Below are 23,019 nucleotides of genomic sequence, written 5' to 3'. Positions count from 1 at the left end.
GAATGCCACAGCTTCACCACTGCCTGTTAATAGTGAATCAAATGGACTTTTTTCAAAGGAAATGGCTGAATATTCTGGCTCCATCAGCAAGCAAGAAACTTCACAATGACTGACTTTAAACATTTACACTAAATTCTGTTAAAAATATGAAGCAGAGATGGAAATTGTCCTGCACTGTGTGGAAATGTTTGGTAGTGGAATCTTTCTTCTGCAGGTCCTTAACTGCCAGACTTTGTCCAGTTCAGCAGTTCCACAGACTCCTTTTTTATTTGACTTGTTATAGTTTGGTGAATTACAGCTACAAAAGTTATTTTTGAAGCATTGAAAAGCAAGAAAATCTCAAGTTTTAGAAAACTGTGTTCATGGGATTATTGAGACTTTATCTTATGAACTCATGATGAGCTGATTTTACTTCATGAATGTCCACAAGTCTTAGGTCGTTGTGGCAAATTCATTTATTATCTTTTGTTTATATGAGTTGAGAAAAAGTAGAAAGAGAACATTTTCTTCATGTTGATCCTTTCTTACAAAAGAAAGAGTGAATTCCGACATGAGCTTCTTGCCTTTTGAAGCGCTCTGGTGAGAGTGCTCAACAAGCAGCTTATAAATGCATTTCTTTAACAAAATGAATTGATTTTTATTAATAAAATTTGTACGCTGAACTTAAACATTGCACAGTTTGATTTTGTGACTCATGCATCCAAACAGAGTGAGGCAAAGGTGCAAAACAGGGACAAGTAAATCTGCATGGTAAGTTTTAATGTGAGGTTAAACTGCAAAGTTATGAGTCAAAACCACAAGCCAGACAACTGGGTTTAAAAGTGAGCATGAAAACGCTTCATTTTTATGTATGTACAACCTCAAGTTGTCAGCCAAAACAAAACTTGCCTCCCATCAAAAACTCTTTTTGTACATTACAAAACCCTTGTTTCTAAAGAATGTAACCTGAGCTGGGAAGGAGGCGTTGGCCATAGAGGGCACTAAAGAGGGTTGAAACCACTTGGCACGATGCTGAACGACAGCTCTTATTCATTGTCAGAGGGGCTGCTATTCACAATGGAGAAAACGATGAAATGCTGCCATTATAGAGGCGTCCAAAGGGCCCGTTGTGGCCTGACACCTGATCTCCTCATTGGCGCTGATCTCCCTTTGTCCCAGTATTTCATATCTGGCTTACCACCGTAAAAAAAACAGTGATGCTGGAGCAGCAATGGACCAGAAGCTTGGAGTTTGTGCGCAGACATGGGGAATAAACAGACCATTTTTACAACACAGCAGCTAGATGCCTATCAGGTTGGAGTATAATTCTGTATCTCTCCTGATAAGACATTTTAAATGTTGCTTGTAACATTTCTAAGAGTTATGTGATGCAACTGCTCTTGTGGAGGTGCAAGTTCAGTGCATCCCTGATTGTTGATTTAATTTAGTGTCATCCTTTAAGACTTCTTCTACAAGTAAGCATCAGGAAGTCTGCATGGTATTACCTTTTTTTCATGTGTTATAATTGTGATATATATATATATATATATATATATATATATATATATATATATATATATATATATATATATATATATATATATATGTAAATAATCTTCTGATGATAATTTTTTGTGTGGCATTGTCTAAATAGTTCTTCCATGACTGTAAAAAACACAAAAGCTGTATGCACTCTGTAAAATCAGCTATCATTTTAATAACTCTCTTGCGATACTTTGTATTTGCAGGACTGCACATATTTTACAAGAAAGGAAATTCTCAGGTGGGCAACCAGTTGATTTGTTTCTGCAGCCATCAATGTAGAAAGAGAATGCTGCATCACTTTAATATCATCATTTCTGAGTCACCAGGGATGAAGCACAGCTTCATTTTGCTCAGCTCTGCACAATACCATGCTGTAACTCTAAACTACACAGTCAGAAGACCCATCCTGCTGTGGGGCAATCTACCACTGAGATCACATGCTATTAGAAATATTGCTTCTGTATGTTTTCACATTCGGAAATGAATGAATTTTTGTATGTTTGCAATATTTTCATATGAATAGCAGAAGTGTTGAGCTGGCTTCTTCTTGATATGTAACTGGGCTTTTAAAATGCAAGTCTACAAAACATAAGAGATATCTTTCAATTTAATATTTAAAGTGATTTATTTATTTACTTTATCTGCTCAGACTGTTCTACCGCTATCGGGATTTGGCACCGCAGCTCGTTCCTCTTGACTACACCAACCACCCAGATGTGAAGTTACCATATGAGCTGATTGGCAGCATGCCGGAGCTGAAGGTAAGCCCCGCTGCTCCACACATACCCCCGCAGACCTACTTTCCCCCTCTGTTCCCAATCCATAATTAATGACCAACTAATCGACAGAATTCTTTGAGAGGTTATATGCAACCCGACTCCTTTAAACTTGAAGAATACTGGTGGGTCCTAGAGGGGACAGCTGTTGAAATGGTTCAGTTATATGCTTCTTTAAACAGTGACAACAAGGTTACCAGGTGTGTCAGGATGCCTATACTGACAGGCCGTAACAGGCCTCCTACTTTATTTCTAGCTGTGACAGTTTTATAGGCACCTTGGGTTTTCAGGGAAGAACATGAACTATGAGTCTAAGTCAAAACTTTGTAGAACAGAGTTCCAACAAGCACAAGTTCACAGTTGCCTGCGTTTACGTTTTGACATTTTTATCAGCCAGGCAATTAAAGTTCTGGTCGTCTGTTCAGGACAACCCATTTCGCCAGAGGATCGCCGAGGTTTTCTCCGAGGATGGAGAGGGAAACATGACTCTGGACGACTTCTTGGACATGTTTTCAGTTCTCAGTGAGATGGCTCCTCGAGATCTCAAAGCCTACTATGCTTTCAAAATATATGGTAATTGATTTTATTTTTCAATCATATGAAACAAACAATACTGAAAAAAAAGAAATAAAAACAAGCAACAAAATGAAGGAATTTTCACACACATCCAAAACAGCAATCGGATGATAGGATAACTAGAAAATACTGTCAATTTCCAGAAAAAAGGAATAAAATATTTTTCTTAAAAGTGCTTTAAATTATGTCACCATTTCCTGATGAAATTATGACCATTTCTTTAATGAAGCTTTTCAGAAATATTATAGTTAAACCTCTAAATGATCCATTGTTGTGTTGATTTGCATAAATGTTGAACAGTAGTAAAAATAAACCCCTAAATTTCTTTTAAAATACATTTTGGGAATACATTTAAGGACCGTCATTCTGACAATAAGTTTGACATTTCAAGACTTCAGCTGAACTTTAACCAAAGTCAGCACCTAAGACACGACTGTGTCTGCAACATGTTTTGTGTAAATCGATTTTTAGATACAAAAAAAAGCTGCCTCTCTTTATACACACACACATTATTAGAATGTTAAAGGACCTTGCATGCTATCAGTTCAAATTTGTAGATATCAAAATGAATAAAAAAAAACATAAAATGTAAAAGTGTCCAACAACAGAAACACTAGATCAGGATTAGCAGAAGAGCTGTAACTTTATTTAAAGCAGCCCCTTGTTACCAAAACCAAAAATATTTGTGCAACAAACCTTTAATTACTTCCATGAAACATGGGAATCATGCATTTCAAAACTACACCATATGACAGAGTAGCAGTTTTGTTGAAGGGTTGTGGAGGTGTAAGCATGATGGATGCCGTGAGGGATGTTTTAATGATTAACCGCCTCATTATGGAGGCAAGAAGCTTGTTAAAGCCCAGTTTTTGTTTTGCACCAGTGCCATCCTTAATTAACACGAGAGATGAAGAAGCTAGGTACACATTACCAGAGAAATGTGACAAGGAAACCTTCAAAAAGAAAAAAAGAAAGTGGCAGAGTATTACCAAAAATATATAAGCTGCAAAACTTAGTCTGTCAATTTAATATTCAAAATATTTAATTTTTTTTAACCCAAATCAAACTGATAGTTTACCATCAGAAAACAATAAAAATAAGGACTGTATACTTCTTCAAAGATTTCAACAATGACGACTTTATCTGCAAGTCAGACCTGGAGAAGACCCTGAACAAGCTGACTCGTAACGAGCTGACAGAAGATGAGGTGAGGATGGTGTGTGAGAAGGTGATGGATGAGGCCGACCTGGACAACGATGGTCGTCTGTCGCTTGAGGATTTCCAACACATGATTGTCAGAGCTCCAGATTTTCTCAGGTAAACACATAGTAGCAAAGCAAGTTATGTGTTAATTATAATATTAAATAATGTTTACTTTCTTTATTTTGTCTTTGTCAACAGCACCTTCCACATAAGAATATAAGGACTTCAAGCAACTTTTTTTTTTTTTAACATGAAAACAGCCCCATAGGATGGACTGAAACTGAACATGTGAAAAGATAAGGAATCGCTAAAAAACTACATTTGCACCTTGTGAATGTCTTTTCTTTTCAAGCAACAAACTTCTATTTTTAAGAAGTAATCTTAACAATCTCTGACCGCAGACAGCTTGGATTTATGTTTATACTGAACCAGCATCCACTGCTTCTTTTGCAGCCACAGAAATAAAAGCCATCCCAAACAGGTGGTGGCACAGCCAGTTCACTAGAAGGCTCATTAATTATGACCATCAACAGTAGATTTGTTTTGTATCTAAAAGGGTTTGGTTACACTGAACTATAATAGACACACATGCCAGAATATTCCAGCAGCTCCCAGCGGGCCGATGACGGGAGAACCATTTGTCATGAAAGCAGTCAAGCTTCAGCACGGGCTCAAGCGATTGCTGTTTTTCCTTTAACATCCCAGTCAATAAAAACACTGACACAAAAACACAAAAGTTGACTTTTATCATTTTATTAAACCAAAAGTACACATATCTACAAATTGTAGATACATTTTAGATGGGTTTAGAAAGTACAGTACAATTTAAGTAGATCTTTCCCTCCCCCCATGTGATATTTACAATGTTTTTTCCCCATTTTTTTCCCCCAAAATGTAATATTCTCCTTATAAATGTCACAACAGATAAAATGGAAATATGGCTATTCAAAGGAATGCTGACTTTATGATATGTGATATGATTCTTAAGAAAAATATTATTTAGAAAAAAGAAAAAAAAAAAAAAAAATCAGGATGCATCATTCAACCCCCCCCAAAAAGAAGGTTTTGAGTCCCACACATTTGCTCCCTACATATTTGTTTATGACTTAAAGCTACAGTATCACTCAAACAAGAGAACAGCACTGTCTACACATTTCAAACAACAAGCCTCCAAGAGGTTGAAGATGACATGCAGTTTATTAATGTCAGCCTTTCTCTTTTCCTCTTTTGGCTCAGTGAATGACACAAAACGAAAGACCAAAAAAAAAAAAAAAAGAAAAAAAGCCCATACATTCAACTGTACATGTCTATGTCTGAAAAGTACATCACGCAAATATGCACAGGTCCAAGATTCACAATGCATAGCTCACCTATGACACAACTGAGTAACAGTGGTTAAGACAAATGGTCACGGTAAACATGGGATCCCAAATGATTTGCTATTTAAAAATGTGCAGGCAAACGAAGACATATTCTCCCTCAATGTATGAGATTACATGAATCTGATTTTCAGACAAGCAACTAAAATGGGGAAGCAAACATGAGGTAACATGGAAGCTGAATCAGATAAATATTGGTATCACACATTAACTACAGCTTTAGTTTTGATGAAATACTGACTTATATTGGAGTTTGGGTGGTTGCCCAAGATGCGTTTTGTGCTTGTGGCGCCACCTAACCGCCATAATAAAAAGCTACAGTTAAACAGCAACATCATACTTCAAAAGAGCTTAAAATCAAACCTGCTTTCATGTTTAACCCCAAAAAATACTACTTTTACAAAAAAACAACAAAATCTCAGGCAGTAGCTTGGACACAGAAGTTTGAAACTCATATTTTATATCTAAATACTGTATATATCAGTTTACATAAATTACAGTGGAAGTAAGCAAACGCTTTAAAGTGAACAGATATCAGGACAGTGGACAGCTAGCAGTCAAACAGCAAGAAATTTTTAAGTATGTGGAGTAAAAATTTTGGTATTATATGCCTTTTATATTACCAGTATTTAAAAGATCAAAATTGTATTGAAAACCTATCACCTGGCACAGACTACACACACACAACACACGATTTACTGGTAAAGTGCGAGGAGAGCTGCATGGAAGGGTCTTACAGTGGCAACTTTCAAGTGATTTCAATTGCTGAGCAAATAACCAGAGGTATCATTTAGCTTGACTCTGAAACAGAGCTTAAGGAAAAACTTTAAAAGAAAATAATTAAAGTTCTAAACTTTAATTATTTATGGGTCAACAAAGGAAACTAATTTCCAACTTTTAGGATAATTAAACATAAACAGCCTCATGTGGAATAGGAGATACTACTGTTATTTCCTTTAATGATTTAAGACTTGAGGGTTTCTCTTGAACATGAGGAGATTCTAACTGGGCATGTTTAACTTTAAGTGCTCATTGCAGGGGCAAAGAACATTTTAAATTTACTTATTAGTTTTCTGTATATCAAGACGGTGAACTTCAGAATGTAAAAGTCAGAGGCCATGAATAGAAACATAACCTCTAAAATGGTTCACAGATCGTTAGAAAGCAGCACGAACAAAAATGGCGACTAGAGTCTAAAGCCGTTTGCTTCAAAACTGCTTTTCTGCTGGCTAGAACAAAACGAGTTCAGGGCAGTGATCAGAGCATGCTGAGACACATACTTTAGTAAAATTATGTGATTGAACTAAATGCAAACTAAAGAGTTCGGGCAAAAATAGAAAAAAAGAAACCTTCCATTAAAATGTAATCTGGACGACATATTTACTGATACGATGAAAATGAAAGCAAGTGCAACTCTGTTTCACTCAAGCCAATCCACCTCTGGTTGGCATTTTTCACATAAAAAGGGAAAGAGCACTATTAAAAATAGACCTTAATATATTTGTAGATCAATTTTAAAAAATCTTATATTTCCTTTCTTTCTTTTTTCATCTTCTTTGCACTACTGGTTGCGCTACTGGCTGAATGAAATATGAGTATGTAGAACAAAGTTAAGGACTCATCTTTTGTGTGATATGGAACATCTGGATCATGCTCCAGGCTGGGTCCTCCACCAGCCAGTCTAATCAGACCCAAGCAGACTGCGGATCTTAAAATGGAAGAGATGCACCCCTGGAAGCTTTCAGAAGATTAAAAGAGGAGGTGAAGTCCTCTTCTTACTCAGAATAGTGATTTATGTGGACCAAGAGGACTGACCAAGGTGGTGGTGGTGAGGGCAAGGAGAACAAGCACAGTCCATTTCTGTCCAGTCGGCCTGGAAGGCTTCAGTCCTCAGAGCAGGGTACAGCGGAAGAAGCTGGTCTTTTTCTGAGGCTCCGAGATCTTCACTCCATGACTGCTGCCCTGCGGCGTGTTGCCCTCCTGCAGAAAATTAGATCATCCAAAGTTAATTCTTGTCTGATTTTTCACAAGTTTGAAAAACTTAATAATAATAATAATAATAATAATAATAATAAATTATAGATTTTCATGATTACTTGTCATTTCTTACCAATTTCGTGTCCATTTTTGATTTGATGTCCCTAGCAAGTGTCAAAAATGCCTGAGAGTCCAAACAAACACACGTGTTAATAATCAGATTGCACATAGAAGGTTAAATCACCCATAAAAGTAACATGGTTGGGAAAATTATCTTAAGGGCAAAGACAAAATCAGGGAGAAATTTATTGTTACCACTGGTGAACGTGATACTGCTCATGAACATGATAATTCAATACTAAACAAAGGCGGAACAAGTAACTTGTAAACAGATTAAACAGTTACATAACACTATGACTATAACTAGATTAAAGTTTCTACTTAATGATTCGTCATTGGCTCTGTGACTGTTATTGTTAAATTAAGACAGAAACATGGTTGTAGTATTCTACACTTTTAAAGCTCTTTGAACAACCTCAGGCACTTGCTGCTCCCTGTCAGCTCACAGTGTCTTCAAATGTTTTTAATTAGCTGCTTTTACATCTGTACTCGCTTCACTGATACCAGTATTTACATTTTACCACTAAATTTCACTATTCTGAACCCGTCATCTCTACCTTAATCTTCGTCTGATATTGTGGTAAGAACACAGATGTACAGAGAAGAACTCAAATTTTAATTTTTTTTTTTTTAAATTATAGTAATTTATCTGAAACAGGTCTCTCCCAAAAATGAGTTAATAGGTGTCAGTGGGAATTCTTTATTTAGGTTAGAAAGGCTAAATAATCAACCACACATCAAAACTGATCCAGCCAGTAAGTGAATAATTAGTACTTGGATGTCTTAATTTTGCTATATCACCATCAACGTTCCAGCATAGAGCTGATGGACATAGTCTTATTTAACAATATAACTTCTAAGTACTTAAAACCAGGGAGGTCTAGACAGTGGCTTGTTTATTGTTAACATCACAGCCAGGAAGAGGATGCTCTGTAACAGTTGCAGCAGCTTCTTTGTTAATGCAGTCTTCACTTTTAAAAGAAAAACAAAAAAGACAAGAAAAGAAAAATAATATGTCACATCAATTTTAATCCAGATGTGGCCAGAATTATTCAGACTCAGTACAATAATGACGGAAAAAGCCTCTGTGGCTTTGCTCTGAGAGTCTATATGAGGATTCTCTTCTCTGTAAGTAATATAGTGTAAAATACACCATGAAATTTTTTGACAAGTTGTTTTAGATGCTGAAAAACTCTTTGTTTTACCTTGCCTATCAAAATGTAATTTGATTTGTCAAACACAGGGATCTGACTGCTGTCAACTTAATTTTCATATGGGAGGAATGGCTACTTACATTTTCTACATTGATGTTTGACTTTGCACTGGTTTCCATGAACTTAATTCCATACTCTAGTGCAAGCTGAAAGAAAATGGGAAGAGAATTAATCAGCTACATTTTATTAAGTCATCCTCCATGTTTCACCTGTATAGCAGAATTCCTTTTACATTATTAACAACCAATTCAATATTAATTGTATATTAATTTAGCTTCGTTCCAATGTCTCACCTTTTCTCCCTTCTCTTTGGATACCTGTCTCTTGTCATTAATGTCACATTTGTTGCCAAGAACCATTTTCTCAACATCAGATGATGCATGCTAGATTGACATAAGAGAAATTAAATGACAAATAGTACATGCAGCTTTTCAGATTTTAAAATTGAGGTATAAATAAGGATAAATATGAACAAGTACATACTTCCTCTATGTTCCTTATCCAGTTTTTGATATTATCAAAGGATTTCTCATTGGTGATGTCGTAGACAAGCATAATGCCCTGTAAAAAACAATAAATCACATGTGTTGAGACAAAAATAACTTTACAGCCTTGGCTACTTATAAAGTTAAATTAAGTAACTATTGAGTGTAAATATGCAGGACCCTCACCATTGCTCCTCTGTAGTAGGCTGTTGTAATTGTTCGGAAGCGCTCCTGACCAGCTGTATCCCTGAAAGTTTGTAAAATATCAAAGATAATCATAAAATTTCAGGTGTAGTGATTAATCAGCACACTGCCAGAGTTCAAACATCTTTTAATGCAGCTTATTAAAACAAGGTAAACCGGCTTTATATTTTCCTGAGTAGAGTTTGTATAGAACACCAAATGCAGGTATATCACGTGTCCAACCATTAAAAGATAACAATAATCTTACCATATCTGTAACTTTATCTTCTTGCCGTCCAGCTCTATTGTCCTAATCTTGAAATCAATGCCTACAGGGATAAAGAAGGATCATGCATGTCAATCATAACGTTAGCTTCTATGCTTCAGTCTAGCCTGTCAATCACAAAAAAAGATGCTGCTGCAGTAGTAGAAAAAAAAACATTAAAATAAACAACAACAAGGAAATGTCGTAAGACGTGTATGATCAACAAACAGTAAAACCATGCTTGTATGGAATAACCATTAGGCGCGACACGATGGGCTTTCCGGTGCCAGAATGTAGACGGGCCTAACGGCTAACGCTATGTGGCTAACTGCTAGCATTAGCTGGCAAGAATGCCAACCGGCATGAATGTGTCATACAGCATCAACTTAAAAACCGGTGCATGTATCTCACGCAATGTAAACTATATTTTTCCCTTACAGAGTAGCCATTTAATTAAATCGACACAATCTACGCGAATAATAATTTGTGTTTTAATAGCCAAGAAAACCTAGTTATCTCCAGTATTAAACAAAGCATAACAAGCATTCCAGCAAGTACACGAACCCGCAGAGGTTACCCATCTGCGCATTGTAAACACACAGAACGGCACAGTTTCTTTTCCCTCTAAAAACGTACCTATTGTTGAGATAAATGTTGAGTTGAATGCGTCCTCTGAAAACCTGAAGAGAACACATGTCTTCCCGACACCAGAGTCACCGATTAACAGTAATTTAAACAAATAGTCGTACGTTTTCGCCATACTTGATATTGCGGAAATCCCGCCCGGTGAAGAGGGGATGTATAAGAACAGGAATGGCGCCCCCTGTTGGTCCGGAATTCGCATGCAGCTTAGGACCAGAAGCGTTTATCAAACATTTACGACACAGTCTTTTAAACACAACTAGAAGGTATTTACAAAACAAATATAACTTCACAATTTGGCATTAGCAGCGCTGTTACAGCATTAAAATGCTGTGTACATATGACCACTTACTATGCTTGTTGATATATTAAATGAATTTCTACAGAATGCATCCCTGGTCAGAAATATCAACATCCACAAATTGGATGTTGATATAAATGTGAGTCCAAATTAGAATATCTTCAGAAATGTATAAAAACTAACCAGTTTGGTATAGTAAATATATCTGGATAAAATGTCAATGTTTTATCTGTAAGAACAAATAGCTTTTATACTGTGAAATGAAAATGTTGATACAAAATATGGATTAGCCTGGCACTGTCATGGGCACTTCATCAAATAATTGTTTGCGGAAGACGGCTCTTACTTATAGTAGTTACTATAAGCTTTGCACAGTAAAGTGTTTAGACTCATTTAAGATGAAGTCTTTTATGCATGTCCAAAGTTTTTAAATAAAGAAAAGATCCAGGACCCCCTCATTTTTTTTTATTTTTGTCACTGGATTAAACATTTTGCTCTAAAAAAATAGTCATTATAAGCTTCAGTTGTCCTTATTCTTTTCATATATTCAGGTACCTTAAAAACACAGTCCCACATTATGACAGAACCTCTATGTTTAACTGAATGTGCCTGTGCTTGTACGTAGATTTATTTTTTGTTTTTCTTTTTGAAGCTATACCAAATTATGTGCTTATAACTCAGGAGACGCTGTGATTTTGATCCGGACTGTATTTGTATGAACAGGCAGGGAATCTCATGTCTTGTAGAGATTATTGATAACATTAATTAGGTTGATACATGCATAATTGTAACCCAGTTGTGAACATAATTGACATTACCTCTGAAAATTTAAGGATGTGTCTTTCTGTGATTATTCTTTACATTATTATCTAGAAATTTGTTTTAAAAAACTGTCATTCACATCATCAGATCTTCTTCTATGCAGACTTAGTTGATGAATGTTTTTAACCTAACTCTTAGTAAAGCAGTATCTAAAAAGTCAGGGTCCAGTTAATTTTGGATGGCAACATAATTTAATAAATAACTTGTATGGTTACTTTGCCATCTGACAATTGTTTAATACAGAGTCTGATATACTATATATCATTTGAAAAAAAAGAAAGTTTTCATTGGCGCTACTGTCATAGGACCAAAAGCTTATTTTTCTCTGTTGTGTTTTAATGACATACAGCATTACTGGAGCATACAGAAATCCCAGTGCATGTTTGTGCATGTAAACTAAAGTGTGATTTTTTGTTTCCTGGCCCTGGTAAACTTTATAGGTGTGTGCTGAAATTGCCTCCACACCCAAACAAATATGAACAGAGCAGCATATCAACACCATCAGCAGCAGCATTGAAACGGACATCATCACCAGCTTTATTTGTGCTCAGAGTTTGGTCTACAAGGCAATTTCTAGCACCAATACTGAAACTGTATGGACCCAAAACCATTTATTTTAATGAAAAGAAACAAAAGGACCATAAATATATAAAAGGGCTACATGTGTTTATCAGTCACAGATAGTTGTGAAATTTCAAAGAACGGATGGCATGTAGAAAATATCTCTTACAAAACACTTTTTTTGTTTTTTAAATTGTCAGACGTTCTTCTTGGGGTTTTACAAGCTATTGAGCTCCAGCAGTGTTTGGTCCAGGACTTGGTGCATTCCTATGTTTTCCTCTTTTGCATGTGATAGGTTCTCTGCAATAAAAAGTAACAGCAATGGCTTGTCAGTAAACAGATGGATTCATCACATAAGAGTAGAGGGTATACTAATAAAACATATCTCATTTAATAGAGCAAACAAAAGATTGAGCAACATACGTTTAAACCATATGCATGGTATAAACTTAAAAATCTGGCCTTTTATAGTGGAAAGAATATCAAAGGGAATAAGTGAACGACATAAGTCAGAGTAAAAGAGAAAAATATTTTTTATTGAGCTTCAGTCCATAGCAAAACAAGAAAGTAGCAGTGATAGCAAAGGGAAAAGAGGCAAAGTGCTTCTAATAAGGCAGAGAGGGACAAAGAGAAAGTGAATGTATCACAGGGCAAATGGGAGCTTTACAAGGTGTTCATATCATTGAGGGCATGATCCAGCTCCTCGCTGATAGCCTTGTATTTCAGCTTCTGAGTGTACAGCTCATCTGCAGGTCAAATGGCAGAGAGAAAGCAGCAGGAAGAGGAAAATAGCAGAAGGATGCAGACCGGGGAGGAGGAAAAAGAAAAATCACAGAGAGCAGATTAAATATTAAGCATAGCAATGATTTTAAAATATGTTCAGTAAATAAAAAGTGCAGCCTCATATAGGAGTGGAGTGAAGCGCTGAAAAGAATCGTACCTTCTAAGTCATCAATGGTCTTTTCCAGCTTAGCCACTGTCCTTTCTGCAAATTCTGCACGGGTTTCGGCCTTGGTAAAACAGTAAAGCATATTAATCATCCAGACACAGCTCACCCAACAGAACATGGGCAGCTCCAAGAAGAAAATTTACCTCTTTAAGCCTGTCATTAAGGACTTTAATCTCCTCTTCATATTTGTCTTCTTTCACAGAGTACTGCATGAAGAAATAAAAAGTTCAATCATTATATTGTAATAATAATAATAATAATTGTGAACGTGTGTTATTCCACCATCAGTATTCATCCTACCAGACATTTGTCTTTTCCTTTTGGTTAGAAATTAGGATGAAAGTCTATGTGTGCTGTAACGCTAGTAACTGATGGGCGACTGCTTATGGAGTGTGAATGTGTGAAGTTGTGATATCAAGCAGCAACCTTATCAGACTGAGCCTCTAGAGACTTGAGGTTGTTGGTGACATTCTTAAGCTCCTCCTCCAGGTCACTGCACTTACTGGAGAACAGGGAAACAAGTTCACGTGTTATCTTGGTAACAACTGAGTGGTGCTAGCATATAACTTTTTTTTTTTAATTATTATTATTTCATTGTATTTTTGCTTACAGCTCTGCAATTTCTGCCCTCTCTTCTGCTCTTTCCAGTTCCCCCTCAAGGATTACCAGTTTACGGGCAACCTGGAGTTAAAAAGAGAGAAAGCCACTATTAAGCAAAAAAGCTATTTGGAAAAAAAAAAAACAGCTGATCTCTGAGTATGTACCTCCTCATATTTGCGGTCGGCCTCTTCAGCAATGTGTTTGGCCTCTTTGAGCTGCATCTCTTGAATCTCCATCTTCTCCTCATCTTTCATGGCTCTGTTCTCAATCACCTTCATGCCCCTAGAAATAAGGAAGATAATACTTAGATCAACAATTGGACTCAACAGCGTGATATTACTTATATAAGCTGGGTGTGGATTTCAGTGTTAAATATTTAAAATTGTGACTGATAATGACTAAAACTATAGTTTGGTGGTAAACTGATGTTAATGAAACTACTAATGGGGCATTCCAGAAGCCAAAATGACTCCTGAAATTTTGGGGAAAAATTGTAAGGAAGGAGTTTCCAGTGTTACCAATGAAGAAAAAAAAAACCCCCCACACACAAATCCACTATAAAAGCTTGGGTGGTTGAAGCCAGTTCAATTATGGCTGTTGGGCGGTTAAAATCTAAACACATATAGCAAAGGATTGTGGACAGCGCAGTTTTGACATCAGGAATAAAATCCTTTTATCTTGAAACCTGCAGATTTATAAGTACATTTAAATGTACTACATATGTGTCACCTTTCACTCTCATCTGCAGCCTTCTCAGCCTCCTCCAGTTTCTGCAGGGCGGTGGCCAGTCTCTCCTGGGCCCGGTCCAGCTCCTCCTCCACCAGCTGGATGCGGCGGTTCAGAGATGCCACATCACCCTCAGCCTTTCACCACACAGAGAGAAGATGGCAAAGAGAGACCAGAGGTCAGCTAACAATCATACAGCTGATAAAACAGGGAGGCTATGCTTAGGGTTAACATATGATTGATAATCACTGTTTACCAAATGTTTTATATTAAATCACACTCCTGTAACCAAATGTTTATTGACAGTTCTTAAACCCTCTTAAACCTGATAAATTTTACTCTTTTTTTCTGTCAGAGAGGATCACATTATTTTAAGTGATGTGGTAGACATGTAGGAGATCCCGACACCAACACTATACGAAACAACTCATCATTTATGAAGCATTTTTTTTCCATCTGTGCTCATTTAATCTTCCATTTGCTCTTAGGTTTTTTTTTAAGTCTTCTAAGCTGTCATCAGCAGCATGCCCAAGCAGTGAATTTCCATGTCTTACCATGAAACAGAAAATACCCCAAGATGTTCATATCCAAACAGTCAGTGTTGAGTTGGATAAAAGGAAACCAGCCATAAGTGACAAATATCATCATGTACATGAAAATGATTCAGTGTGGCCTAATTAATGCCTGCTCCTTAATGCCATGTATGCAATGCTCACAGGAAGTGATATGAAACTCATTTGTGCAACTTCTGATTAGACTCCAGGTTTGAAGACATCTCGACGCCTGCAATAAAATCTCTGCTGGGGTAGGACCTGACGTTCCCAAAGGTGCGAAGGGCCAAGTCTGTGCTGCTTGAAGCTTTTACTACCTTTGATCTCTTGCTTGTTTAGCTTTTAGCAGCAACAAGTTCAGAACTTTGCAGACTAACCAGGTACTTCAAAAATATAGTGACTTTGATTTTAACCCTGAAAAAAAGTCTGACATGGTAAACAGCTTCTTTACAGGCTGTTTCCTGCAAGACTGATATCACAGATAACTACTTCTCTTCTTCCTGTGTAGAGGAGGAGGAGGAGGAGGAGGAAGAGTTACTCCTAATTTCTGACAGGCTTTGTGTCAAATGTTATTTAGTCGAAAGGCTCGAACAAAATTTCTGAATGTTTAAAGGGATTTAAAGGCCAATAAAATATACAATTTTCTCACATTTAAATATGCATTCAGTTATCATGATGCTGAAGAAGAAGCTCGATACATTTCTAGGTGTTTGAGTGGGCGGGTTGATGTTAGACAAAAGTCTACAAAGAAGTTTGAAGAATAACGCAAAAAAAAAAAAAAGAAGAGAGAGAAAAGCGACCAGACTGAAGCTAACATAAAAAGCTGAAAAACAGTAACAAATCAACATTTACAACAGTTAGGTTTCTTTATGAGTTATATGCGTCTCATTACAACATTTAGCCGATTCTTTCTTGCGCAATGAAAGAAAAGAAAAAAAAGGTGCTTCACGGGAATGTGAGCATTAAAACCGAGCAATGCTCCTGCTGGTGAATAAATGATAAATGGTCTCACTTTTTCACGCAGTTCGCGTTCTGTGTCCAGCTCCCTTTGTACTCCCAGTGCTCGGTCTTCTGCCTCCTCAACTTGCTGCTGAAGAGTTTGGATTTTCTTCTTCACCATCTCCATAATGTCGATTGTTTGGTTTCCTCAAACGCCGAAAAACAAATAACCCCCAAAGATAGCTGGCAGTCTTTATCCGCGAATTACTGAGTTACGGTGAAGTTTCAAGCTCCAAGGAAAACTTTTCTTCTTCTTTTCGTTTTTGTTCTCGAGCAGGAAATCAGGGCTGGGATGGGATGGGTAAAAAGAAAAAAAAAAGGCTGGAAGTTTTCAGGAAATTTATGACGAGGTCCTCCAATCCTGTGAAGAAGCCTGACTGAGATGACATCACAGGACCCAGGAGGGGAAGGGACGGAGCTTTTCCTCCACAAAAGAGGTGTGTTATGTCACTTTTTGTGCGAGTGGAAGTCTGGGTTTTGTATTGTGGACTTATATGGCAAACGTAAGGTATTAAAACAAGCTGCGTTTTTTTCCTGCTCTCATTAGAGGGAGTGGAAGACCAAGACAGGAAGGGTTCTGGATGAATCATTTATGAATCATGTGAATCACAGTATATCTGATGGTATATGATAACGTTAGAGAGAGGCAGCAGTGGGAGGAAGTTGTAAGCTTTATAGAAATCAAAGGTCCACAGAATTAACTCTTAAAGGGAAGGGTCACCAGTGGGGTGTGGCGTTTATAATCTTGTTCAGCTGTGGTTGTTGACCTGCAGGGCTTTGGAATGTAAGTGGATTTGTTTGCAGACACGACCCGCAGCCATTGAACATTCCTTCAGCACCTCCTCATTCTTTCTTCCTCAGAGAAATGCCTGGATTAATTGTCTTATGCTGACCTTTCATCAGTACCCTACATAATCAGTAAAGCACATTACAGGAACTATTAATGGTGGACATGTTTTGTTATTTATTTGTCTTCTTTTCCAAACATGTTTTTTTAAGATTGCAATATTTTTTACTTATTTTTCCCATGTAATATTTTACTTCGAAGGACATGTTAAGTGATGTTTGTTTATTTATTTCTTTATTAAATTGGTCAGTGGATGGCAGACTGTTGGATGACACATTAATCTTCACTTAAGGGGTTAATGTACTACTACCGTCCTCACCCATGCATATATTAGAAAATGGCTTTTGAACCGGATTAAATGCACCTGAAGTCACCTGTTGGCACTTTTGACCTTTAAGGTCTTACTTGCTCTCACCTGTTGTCAGTAACAGTGAAGGGCTACGCTATGGAGGTCTGTTTGCATAATTCTGTGTGCTAGATATCAAGTTCAGTTGTATGAAACTATTATTCACCAAATCAATTAAAAAAATAAATAAAGAAAAGAAAAGAAAAAAGGATAAAGGATTAGAAATTATTATTTGGATGTGCTGCTTAGATGTAAGTTGCAGTGGGTGACAAGATCTACATGAGGCAATGTTTTTATTTCCAGTAAAAATGTTTTGCGCTGCTTAAAGAGGAATAGGAAAACTTTTCATAACAAGAATACTGCTGAGTAATATCTTTAGTGGTGGATAAATAATTTATTCTAAAGTACTATTAAGAGAAATATAAACTAATTTAAAAGCTGTCTTTTAATTTGTATTTAGAAACTGAGCACCTTTTAAATAAATCAGATTCAGCATTGTAAACACACATACACACAATTCATATTTCTTGTGCTCGAACTTTATTTTTACTTAGTTTAAATGAATAATAACTAAAGATAACTTATAATTAGAACTCTTTCTCTTTTTTTTTATTATTTTTTTTCCTGGAAAAGGATGTATGTACACGTAGGACTTCTTTATGTGTCAGCTGTCATATTACCATTGCACATGGACTGTAAGGCTCAATAGAGAAGAGTATGATAGCTCCACCCCAAAAAAGGCCAAAGCATCGATTTCATTAGACACTGCAGTATGGGGTTCTCTGTTTGCTCAAGCTGCATTCCTGGGATTCCTGGTCGGCTACAGGCCGGCTAAGTTTTGTCTGTGCTTGAGAAATAGCTCAGTTGCAGCACTCACAGTGGATCCAGTCACTTAGTGATTCTCAGCACTGTCTGAGAAGATCAAAATGAGTCATTCCATAATTCATCTAGGGTTTGTTGGTTCTACATAGAAAATTAATAGTGGCACAAAAGCAGGAGGTTTGTCAAAATTAAAACAATAATTCTAATAGTGTGATTTTCCTATGTTATTATTTTATACAAATAAACTTCCCTTGCCTTTTATGTGTTTTTATTCTGTAACTGAATGTAAGTGTTTTCATCATGCTGCTCTCTTGTTTTATCACTAAGGTATTGTAAGGTGTTCTAAGGGATTAGATAACATTTTCCTGCGAGTCCAGACATTGCTTTTTTGGGCAGAAGCAACACTTCATTCAGTGATTTAAATTCAAATTAATTTGTCAAAGAACTTGAATAATCTTTTTGTAATCATGGGCTGCTCATTAAGTCCATCAGTATGAATAGATTTTGATACTTCATAGGAGGGAGACTAAGAAGTTGTGGTGCCACTGTTATGTGAATAATGTGTTTCAGATGGAGGATTTGTGGTTAACTCACATCTGTGGCCTTCTTCTCTGACAGCTCCAGTTTCTCCTGAGCATCCTTTAGAGCCTCAGAGTACTTGTCCAGCTCATCCTCTGTTCCCTTCAGTTTCTTCTGCAGAGCGAGCAGCTCATCCTCCAGCTGACAAACAAGACAAGAAATCAGTAACAAAACAAGTTTGTGTCATGTGGACATAAGTATAAGCACACAATGATTTGAGATTCTCCTGCTTTGTTTTTATAGGGTGATATGTACTTATACCAAATGATTGTTAATGATTTAAAATATTCTCATTTAAATGCCCAAATTGATGTCACACGACACATAGATTGAGAAACCCCCATTTAGTTTGTGTAGTATTTGACTAAATATGTCAATCTGGGATATTTGGAAGTGCCAAAATAACTTCATTGATGTTTTTATTAATTTTGTGTATTGATTGATTTGTCATTGATGTTGATATTTTCTTTTTGGTCAGTTTTTTTCATTCATTCTGGGGTAACATAAACAATTCTTCCTGAAAGAAATCCAGCCATTTTTGGATGCTCTGAGGGGTATTTACTCGTCGAAGCACTAAAGTCTGTCAGTTTCATCTTATGAGTACAATAAATATATGTATATCATTATATTATAAAGCTGGGATAAAATAAAAAATGTTTTTCTATTTTTGCACATGTTGAGCTATTTCATCCTTTGAAAACCACAAATGTCTTTACACTTACAGTCTATGGAGGCTAAAACATATGTAGAAAATTAAAAGAAATAACAAAACATCTAGGATTTGTTTAAATGATCTATCATGCTTCCAACAAATCCAATTTTTCATCAGTAGAAAGTAGCTCCTTTGTAAACCATTCTCCATGAGGTCTGTGGATTATCAGAGCGAACTGGAACATTCCATCTGAAAAGATAGACGGCCTCTGAATTTTTGGAATTCTTTTGTAATTTGGCCGACCCAGTCCTGTAATTGCTGCAGGAGTCTGAGTCTGATGCTCTGTGTAATAGATGCTGATATTGCATATTAGTCTTTGTGTATTTTCAGAGCCTTCTGTCAGCCTGACTGCTCCATGGTGTTCAATTCATCTTGCCAAGAATAGCAAAGAAAGTGTTTCTTAGCACTGCCTGTATCCCTGCCATCCTAACAAACTAAAAAGCTCTGCATAATCTTCTTAGATTTCACGCTGACTGTTCGCCAATGTGGAAGACATGCCGGGGGTCCATATGCGCAGTGCCACTGACAACTGTCACTCCCTTTGCTCTCTGAGGGTATGATTAGGGTATTAGGCACCAGAGGGAGGATTTTTTTCCTCCATTTGCTTCTGTGTAGCTCCTGGCTTTGTCTGAGCCTCCCCAACTCCCACCTCTGTAGCATTCCACCCGTACCTCTACAATGACGACACCACCTCCAACTGTGCAATAATTGCCTCTTTTTAGAAACCTCATATGTCCTATTACATTTCCAGATTCTACTTTGTTTGTCTCACGTGTTACAAGTATGCTATCATTAAGGGAGGCTTGGAAATATCTAGCTGTCAGAGGCTCTAGCGCTGCAGCACCAAATATGGATGTCTGGTGCTGCAGTGTTTGAACAATTTGTGACGTTTTCTCTCAGACTTTAGTTTAGATAAGGATGCTGAGCAACTGAGCCTAAAGAAAAGAAAGCAGTAACTGCTTTAGGGAATGTGTTTTAACTCCTGCAGTGGCACTCATATAACTTTATATAATCCCTTTGATTCATAGTCAAGTTGGAGAGCTGTCATTTTATTTATGCTTCTCTGTGGATATCCTCCACTTTCTCCTGCCTACAACACCTCAAGGGAGACAGAGTTAGTTGCTCCCTGTTATTCAGCAGTTGGGACATGCTCTTCCCAGTCTGCAGATATGCTTTCACAATGCCTTTTGTTTCTTTCTTTGTCTCAGGATAGATAGTAATGATAATTCATTTTAACAACAAAATTTAGTCTCATATGTTCATAGTAATTTATTCACATTGAATTGTTTTCATTATTGATGTAAAAGAAATCTAATAATGATAGAAATATTCATCACTGGAACTCAAATTTCAGTTATTAATAAATCACAGAGACTCAAAAATGAAATAAATCTATTCCAAGATACATACTATTTTCCAAAAATGCTGCAGTCCTGCAGTGTGACTTTTATCAATTTAATCATAGATCCAGAGTTAATAAATTTACAATAAATCACAAATATCAATTTTATTTTAAAAGTGTCTATTTTTGCAGATGCACATTTATTGTATTTAGTAAATGTTCTTATAAAGTTTTATTTGAATTATTATAACAATCCATTATTAAAATGCTCTGCTGTTGGTTGAATGAAGTTCAGAAGAATTTGACCATCCAGTGGTTTATCAGCCACATCTCACCTGCTTGCATTTATCTTCTGCAGACTTCTTGTCAGTCTCTGCCTGCTCTGCCCTGTCGATGGCATTCTCCTTGTCCAGCTTTAGCATCTGCATCTTCTTCTTGATGGCCTCCATGGCGACTGTTGGTTCTCAGTATCTCACAGGCCTCAGAAAAGAAAAAAATATATATATTTTGTTTCTTTTTCTTGTTTCGGAGAGGGAAGCCTCAAAGGAGACTTCTCAAGGCTGACGGTCAAGAGAAGCGGGCAGATGAAGGGAAGAGGCGAGACTGTTGGGAGCTCAGAGCAGAGGAGGAGACAGGAGGATGCAAACTGAGAGTCGGTGGAGCTCTGTGTGATTTAAACTTGACTGGGGGTTTGGAGGCAGCCCCAGTCCCCAGTGACAGCCCTTTCCCATCCGTTCACCCCTTCTGCCACTCCCTGCCTTGACTACATTAGAACTTTCTGCCCCCCCACCCCCCCAATCTAAACTTCACCTCTCAAGTAAACAACTTGATGTAGACTGTCAGACAATGTACTTGTTTGGATTTTTTGTTTTGACAGAACAAGAGAGGAATTGCAGACAAAAAGAAAGATCCAAAACTCAGTACTCAAAAGAACATCGTTCATTTTAGTAATATGAGTTCTTTTCCCCCTGTTTTGGGCTATCTATATGTCTGTGCTTTGACTTAGGAATGTTCAAATTGATGCTAATACCAGAGTTGGTTAGAAAGGACATAGTTTTCATTCTACCACTGAATGAAAAAGGGCTGGATGGAAAATGATCCAGCCAAAGAAAATTTGGGGGAAAGCGCTGTCTGCATATGATCTACAGCAGACAGGCGGAGCGTTACAGTCGAACTACTTAGACACAAACCACAGGTCCACAGCAACTGAGATTCTCTTAATTACCATTGGTTTGGCAGACCTTTATTTAGATCTGCTTTCTGTGATTTGTAAGGCACACCAAATAAAAAGAGGCGATATGTATATGATTTTTGCATGAGATTTTTTTTTTTAAATGAGTGATGCTTAACTTTTTACATTATGCTCTTTAATTACAGAGAAACTGAGATCAGAAAAGAAATGAAAGGAAAAATATAACAAAAAAGATGACAGCTGAGTGGATTATGATGTTGATAATGACACTTCTGTTTATGTCTTGAAATCTGCTATTTATGTAAAATAAAAAAGTTAAAAATGTGAATCGATTTAGTGAGTGGGAAGAGCCTGTGTGTGTGTGTTGGTGACATTGCCACTAATGAACATGTCTGCCTGCATTCAGCACCCCTGTGCCAGCTGCCCTGGCTAAAAATAAAGACTGAAAGGAAACCCAGAGAAGAGTTTATGTCGTAGCAGCTCAAGTCACATCTGAAGATAAACTCTGACAAATGCATATCTTGTTTGTTGTTTTTGTGTGTGTGTGTGTGTGTGTGTGTGTGTGTGTGTGTGTTGTTTTTTTATGTTTCTGCTTTATTTTTCCCATAGTTAATATTACTCTTTGTGAAGAATCTATCCAGTCTGTGTGTTGGTGCAGAGGATGCTGTGCAGGATGAACAAATTGGAACAACACCTAACAAAATGCATTTTCTAAGCATTCTGCATGTGTTGTTAATGCATTTGCTTGTGAAATTAAATGTGTTCTTTAAAAGCAATTTGGATCATGTAGGGAAGATGACAAAAAAAAAGCACAAACTTAAAAACATTTTAAATTTAGGTTTTTTAATGTTTATTATTACTTGTAGATGCATAAGAAGAAATTCTCTGTTCTTGTGGAGCCCCTTGTGCCTCACACCACACCAACAGATACGTAAAGAAATGTGATACACATTTACACAAAGTCCTGAAAAACCATTTGTACCTGTGTTTTAAACTTGGCCTCCCAGAAAGTTCCAGAGGTAATCTATCAAGTCCAATCTTAAGAAAATCTGGATGCACAAATCTTTTCTTCCCCCTAAACTTAGAGCCTGCCTGCCATCACTTTAAGTGGAATATCATAGCTTTCTTTAACAGAAGAAGGAAAACTGACATATTTGGCAATGTTTATAAAAGCGGTTGATGTTTGATATTCCCTAAGTTGCTGCATTAACACAAACTTAGACCATGACATTGAATAATAAGAATGGTGTCTCTGGACTGTTTGGTTTGTCAAGATGTTGGCTGCATGTGTTGTTATACAACAAACTGTATCAAATACTGATCTTT

At 36.9% G+C, this 23,019-nt stretch overlaps 3 protein-coding genes across 7 annotated transcripts; 1 reads left to right on the top strand and 2 right to left on the bottom strand.

Moving 5' to 3' along the window:
- The first annotated feature begins 1,153 nt into the window (after positions 1 to 1,153).
- Positions 1,154 to 4,756, top strand: cib3 (calcium and integrin binding family member 3). 2 transcript variants are annotated; one of them, XM_041992946.1, is made up of 6 exons: positions 1,154 to 1,293; positions 1,728 to 1,762; positions 2,174 to 2,285; positions 2,726 to 2,873; positions 4,031 to 4,193; positions 4,278 to 4,756. In XM_041992946.1, the coding sequence occupies exons 1-6, from the start codon at positions 1,243 to 1,245 to the stop codon at positions 4,297 to 4,299; spliced, it is 531 nt and encodes a 176-aa protein (XP_041848880.1). In that variant the 5' UTR covers positions 1,154 to 1,242; the 3' UTR covers positions 4,300 to 4,756. The 2 variants fall into 2 exon arrangements, with proteins under 2 accessions (XP_041848880.1, XP_041848879.1); XM_041992945.1 differs by having other exon boundaries at positions 3,998 to 4,193.
- A 60-nt stretch (positions 4,757 to 4,816) lies between these two features.
- LOC121644767 (ras-related protein Rab-8A-like) lies at positions 4,817 to 10,490 on the bottom strand. Its single transcript, XM_041992944.1, has 8 exons — positions 10,339 to 10,490; positions 9,706 to 9,766; positions 9,441 to 9,501; positions 9,253 to 9,330; positions 9,063 to 9,152; positions 8,850 to 8,915; positions 7,569 to 7,619; positions 4,817 to 7,438 (listed from the first exon to the last, which is right to left on the bottom strand). The coding sequence occupies exons 1-8, from the start codon at positions 10,460 to 10,462 to the stop codon at positions 7,349 to 7,351; spliced, it is 621 nt and encodes a 206-aa protein (XP_041848878.1). The 5' UTR covers positions 10,463 to 10,490; the 3' UTR covers positions 4,817 to 7,348.
- A 1,643-nt stretch (positions 10,491 to 12,133) lies between these two features.
- LOC121644793 (tropomyosin alpha-1 chain-like) lies at positions 12,134 to 21,199 on the bottom strand. Of its 4 annotated transcripts, none has more exons than XM_041992987.1 (9): positions 20,837 to 21,199; positions 18,463 to 18,588; positions 14,307 to 14,440; positions 13,742 to 13,859; positions 13,588 to 13,658; positions 13,404 to 13,479; positions 13,121 to 13,183; positions 12,969 to 13,038; positions 12,134 to 12,328 (listed from the first exon to the last, which is right to left on the bottom strand). In XM_041992987.1, exons 1-9 carry the CDS (start codon positions 20,948 to 20,950, stop codon positions 12,246 to 12,248), a joined length of 855 nt encoding a protein of 284 aa, XP_041848921.1. In that variant the 5' UTR covers positions 20,951 to 21,199; the 3' UTR covers positions 12,134 to 12,245. The 4 variants fall into 4 exon arrangements, with proteins under 4 accessions (XP_041848921.1, XP_041848923.1, XP_041848920.1 ...); XM_041992986.1 differs by lacking the exon at positions 12,134 to 12,328 and adding an exon at positions 12,544 to 12,774 and having other exon boundaries at positions 20,837 to 21,196; XM_041992989.1 differs by lacking the exons at positions 18,463 to 18,588; positions 20,837 to 21,199 and adding an exon at positions 15,867 to 16,161.
- Between the last annotated feature and the right edge of the window lie 1,820 nt (positions 21,200 to 23,019).

Source organism: Melanotaenia boesemani, chromosome 8 (assembly GCF_017639745.1).
Source record: "Melanotaenia boesemani isolate fMelBoe1 chromosome 8, fMelBoe1.pri, whole genome shotgun sequence".
In the NCBI taxonomy this organism is placed as follows: Eukaryota; Metazoa; Chordata; class Actinopteri; order Atheriniformes; family Melanotaeniidae; genus Melanotaenia; species Melanotaenia boesemani.
The sequence above is the reverse complement of the archived record's forward strand: the minus strand, read 5'-3'. Positions and strand labels throughout refer to the sequence as shown.

Excerpts from the sequence above, each read along its gene's own strand:
- LOC121644793 (XM_041992987.1), bottom strand. The coding sequence starts at position 20,950 with ATGGAGGCCATCAAGAAGAAGATGCAGATGCTAAAGCTGGACAAGGAG. Across the intron at positions 13,659-13,741 it reads CCGACCGCAAATATGAGGAG|GTTGCCCGTAAACTGGTAAT; the intron begins GTACATACTCAG and ends TTTTAACTCCAG. Across the intron at positions 12,329-12,968 it reads GACCATTGATGACTTAGAAG|AGAACCTATCACATGCAAAA; the intron begins GTACGATTCTTT and ends TTTTTATTGCAG.
- LOC121644767 (XM_041992944.1), bottom strand. The coding sequence starts at position 10,462 with ATGGCGAAAACGTACGACTATTTGTTTAAATTACTGTTAATCGGTGAC. Across the intron at positions 9,153-9,252 it reads GGATAAGGAACATAGAGGAA|CATGCATCATCTGATGTTGA; the intron begins GTATGTACTTGT and ends ATGTCAATCTAG. Across the intron at positions 7,439-7,568 it reads CAAAAATGGACACGAAATTG|GAGGGCAACACGCCGCAGGG; the intron begins GTAAGAAATGAC and ends AATTTTCTGCAG.
- cib3 (XM_041992945.1), top strand. The coding sequence starts at position 1,243 with ATGGGGAATAAACAGACCATTTTTACAACACAGCAGCTAGATGCCTAT. Across the intron at positions 1,294-1,727 it reads AGCAGCTAGATGCCTATCAG|GACTGCACATATTTTACAAG; the intron begins GTTGGAGTATAA and ends TTGTATTTGCAG. Across the intron at positions 2,286-2,725 it reads GCAGCATGCCGGAGCTGAAG|GACAACCCATTTCGCCAGAG; the intron begins GTAAGCCCCGCT and ends TCGTCTGTTCAG.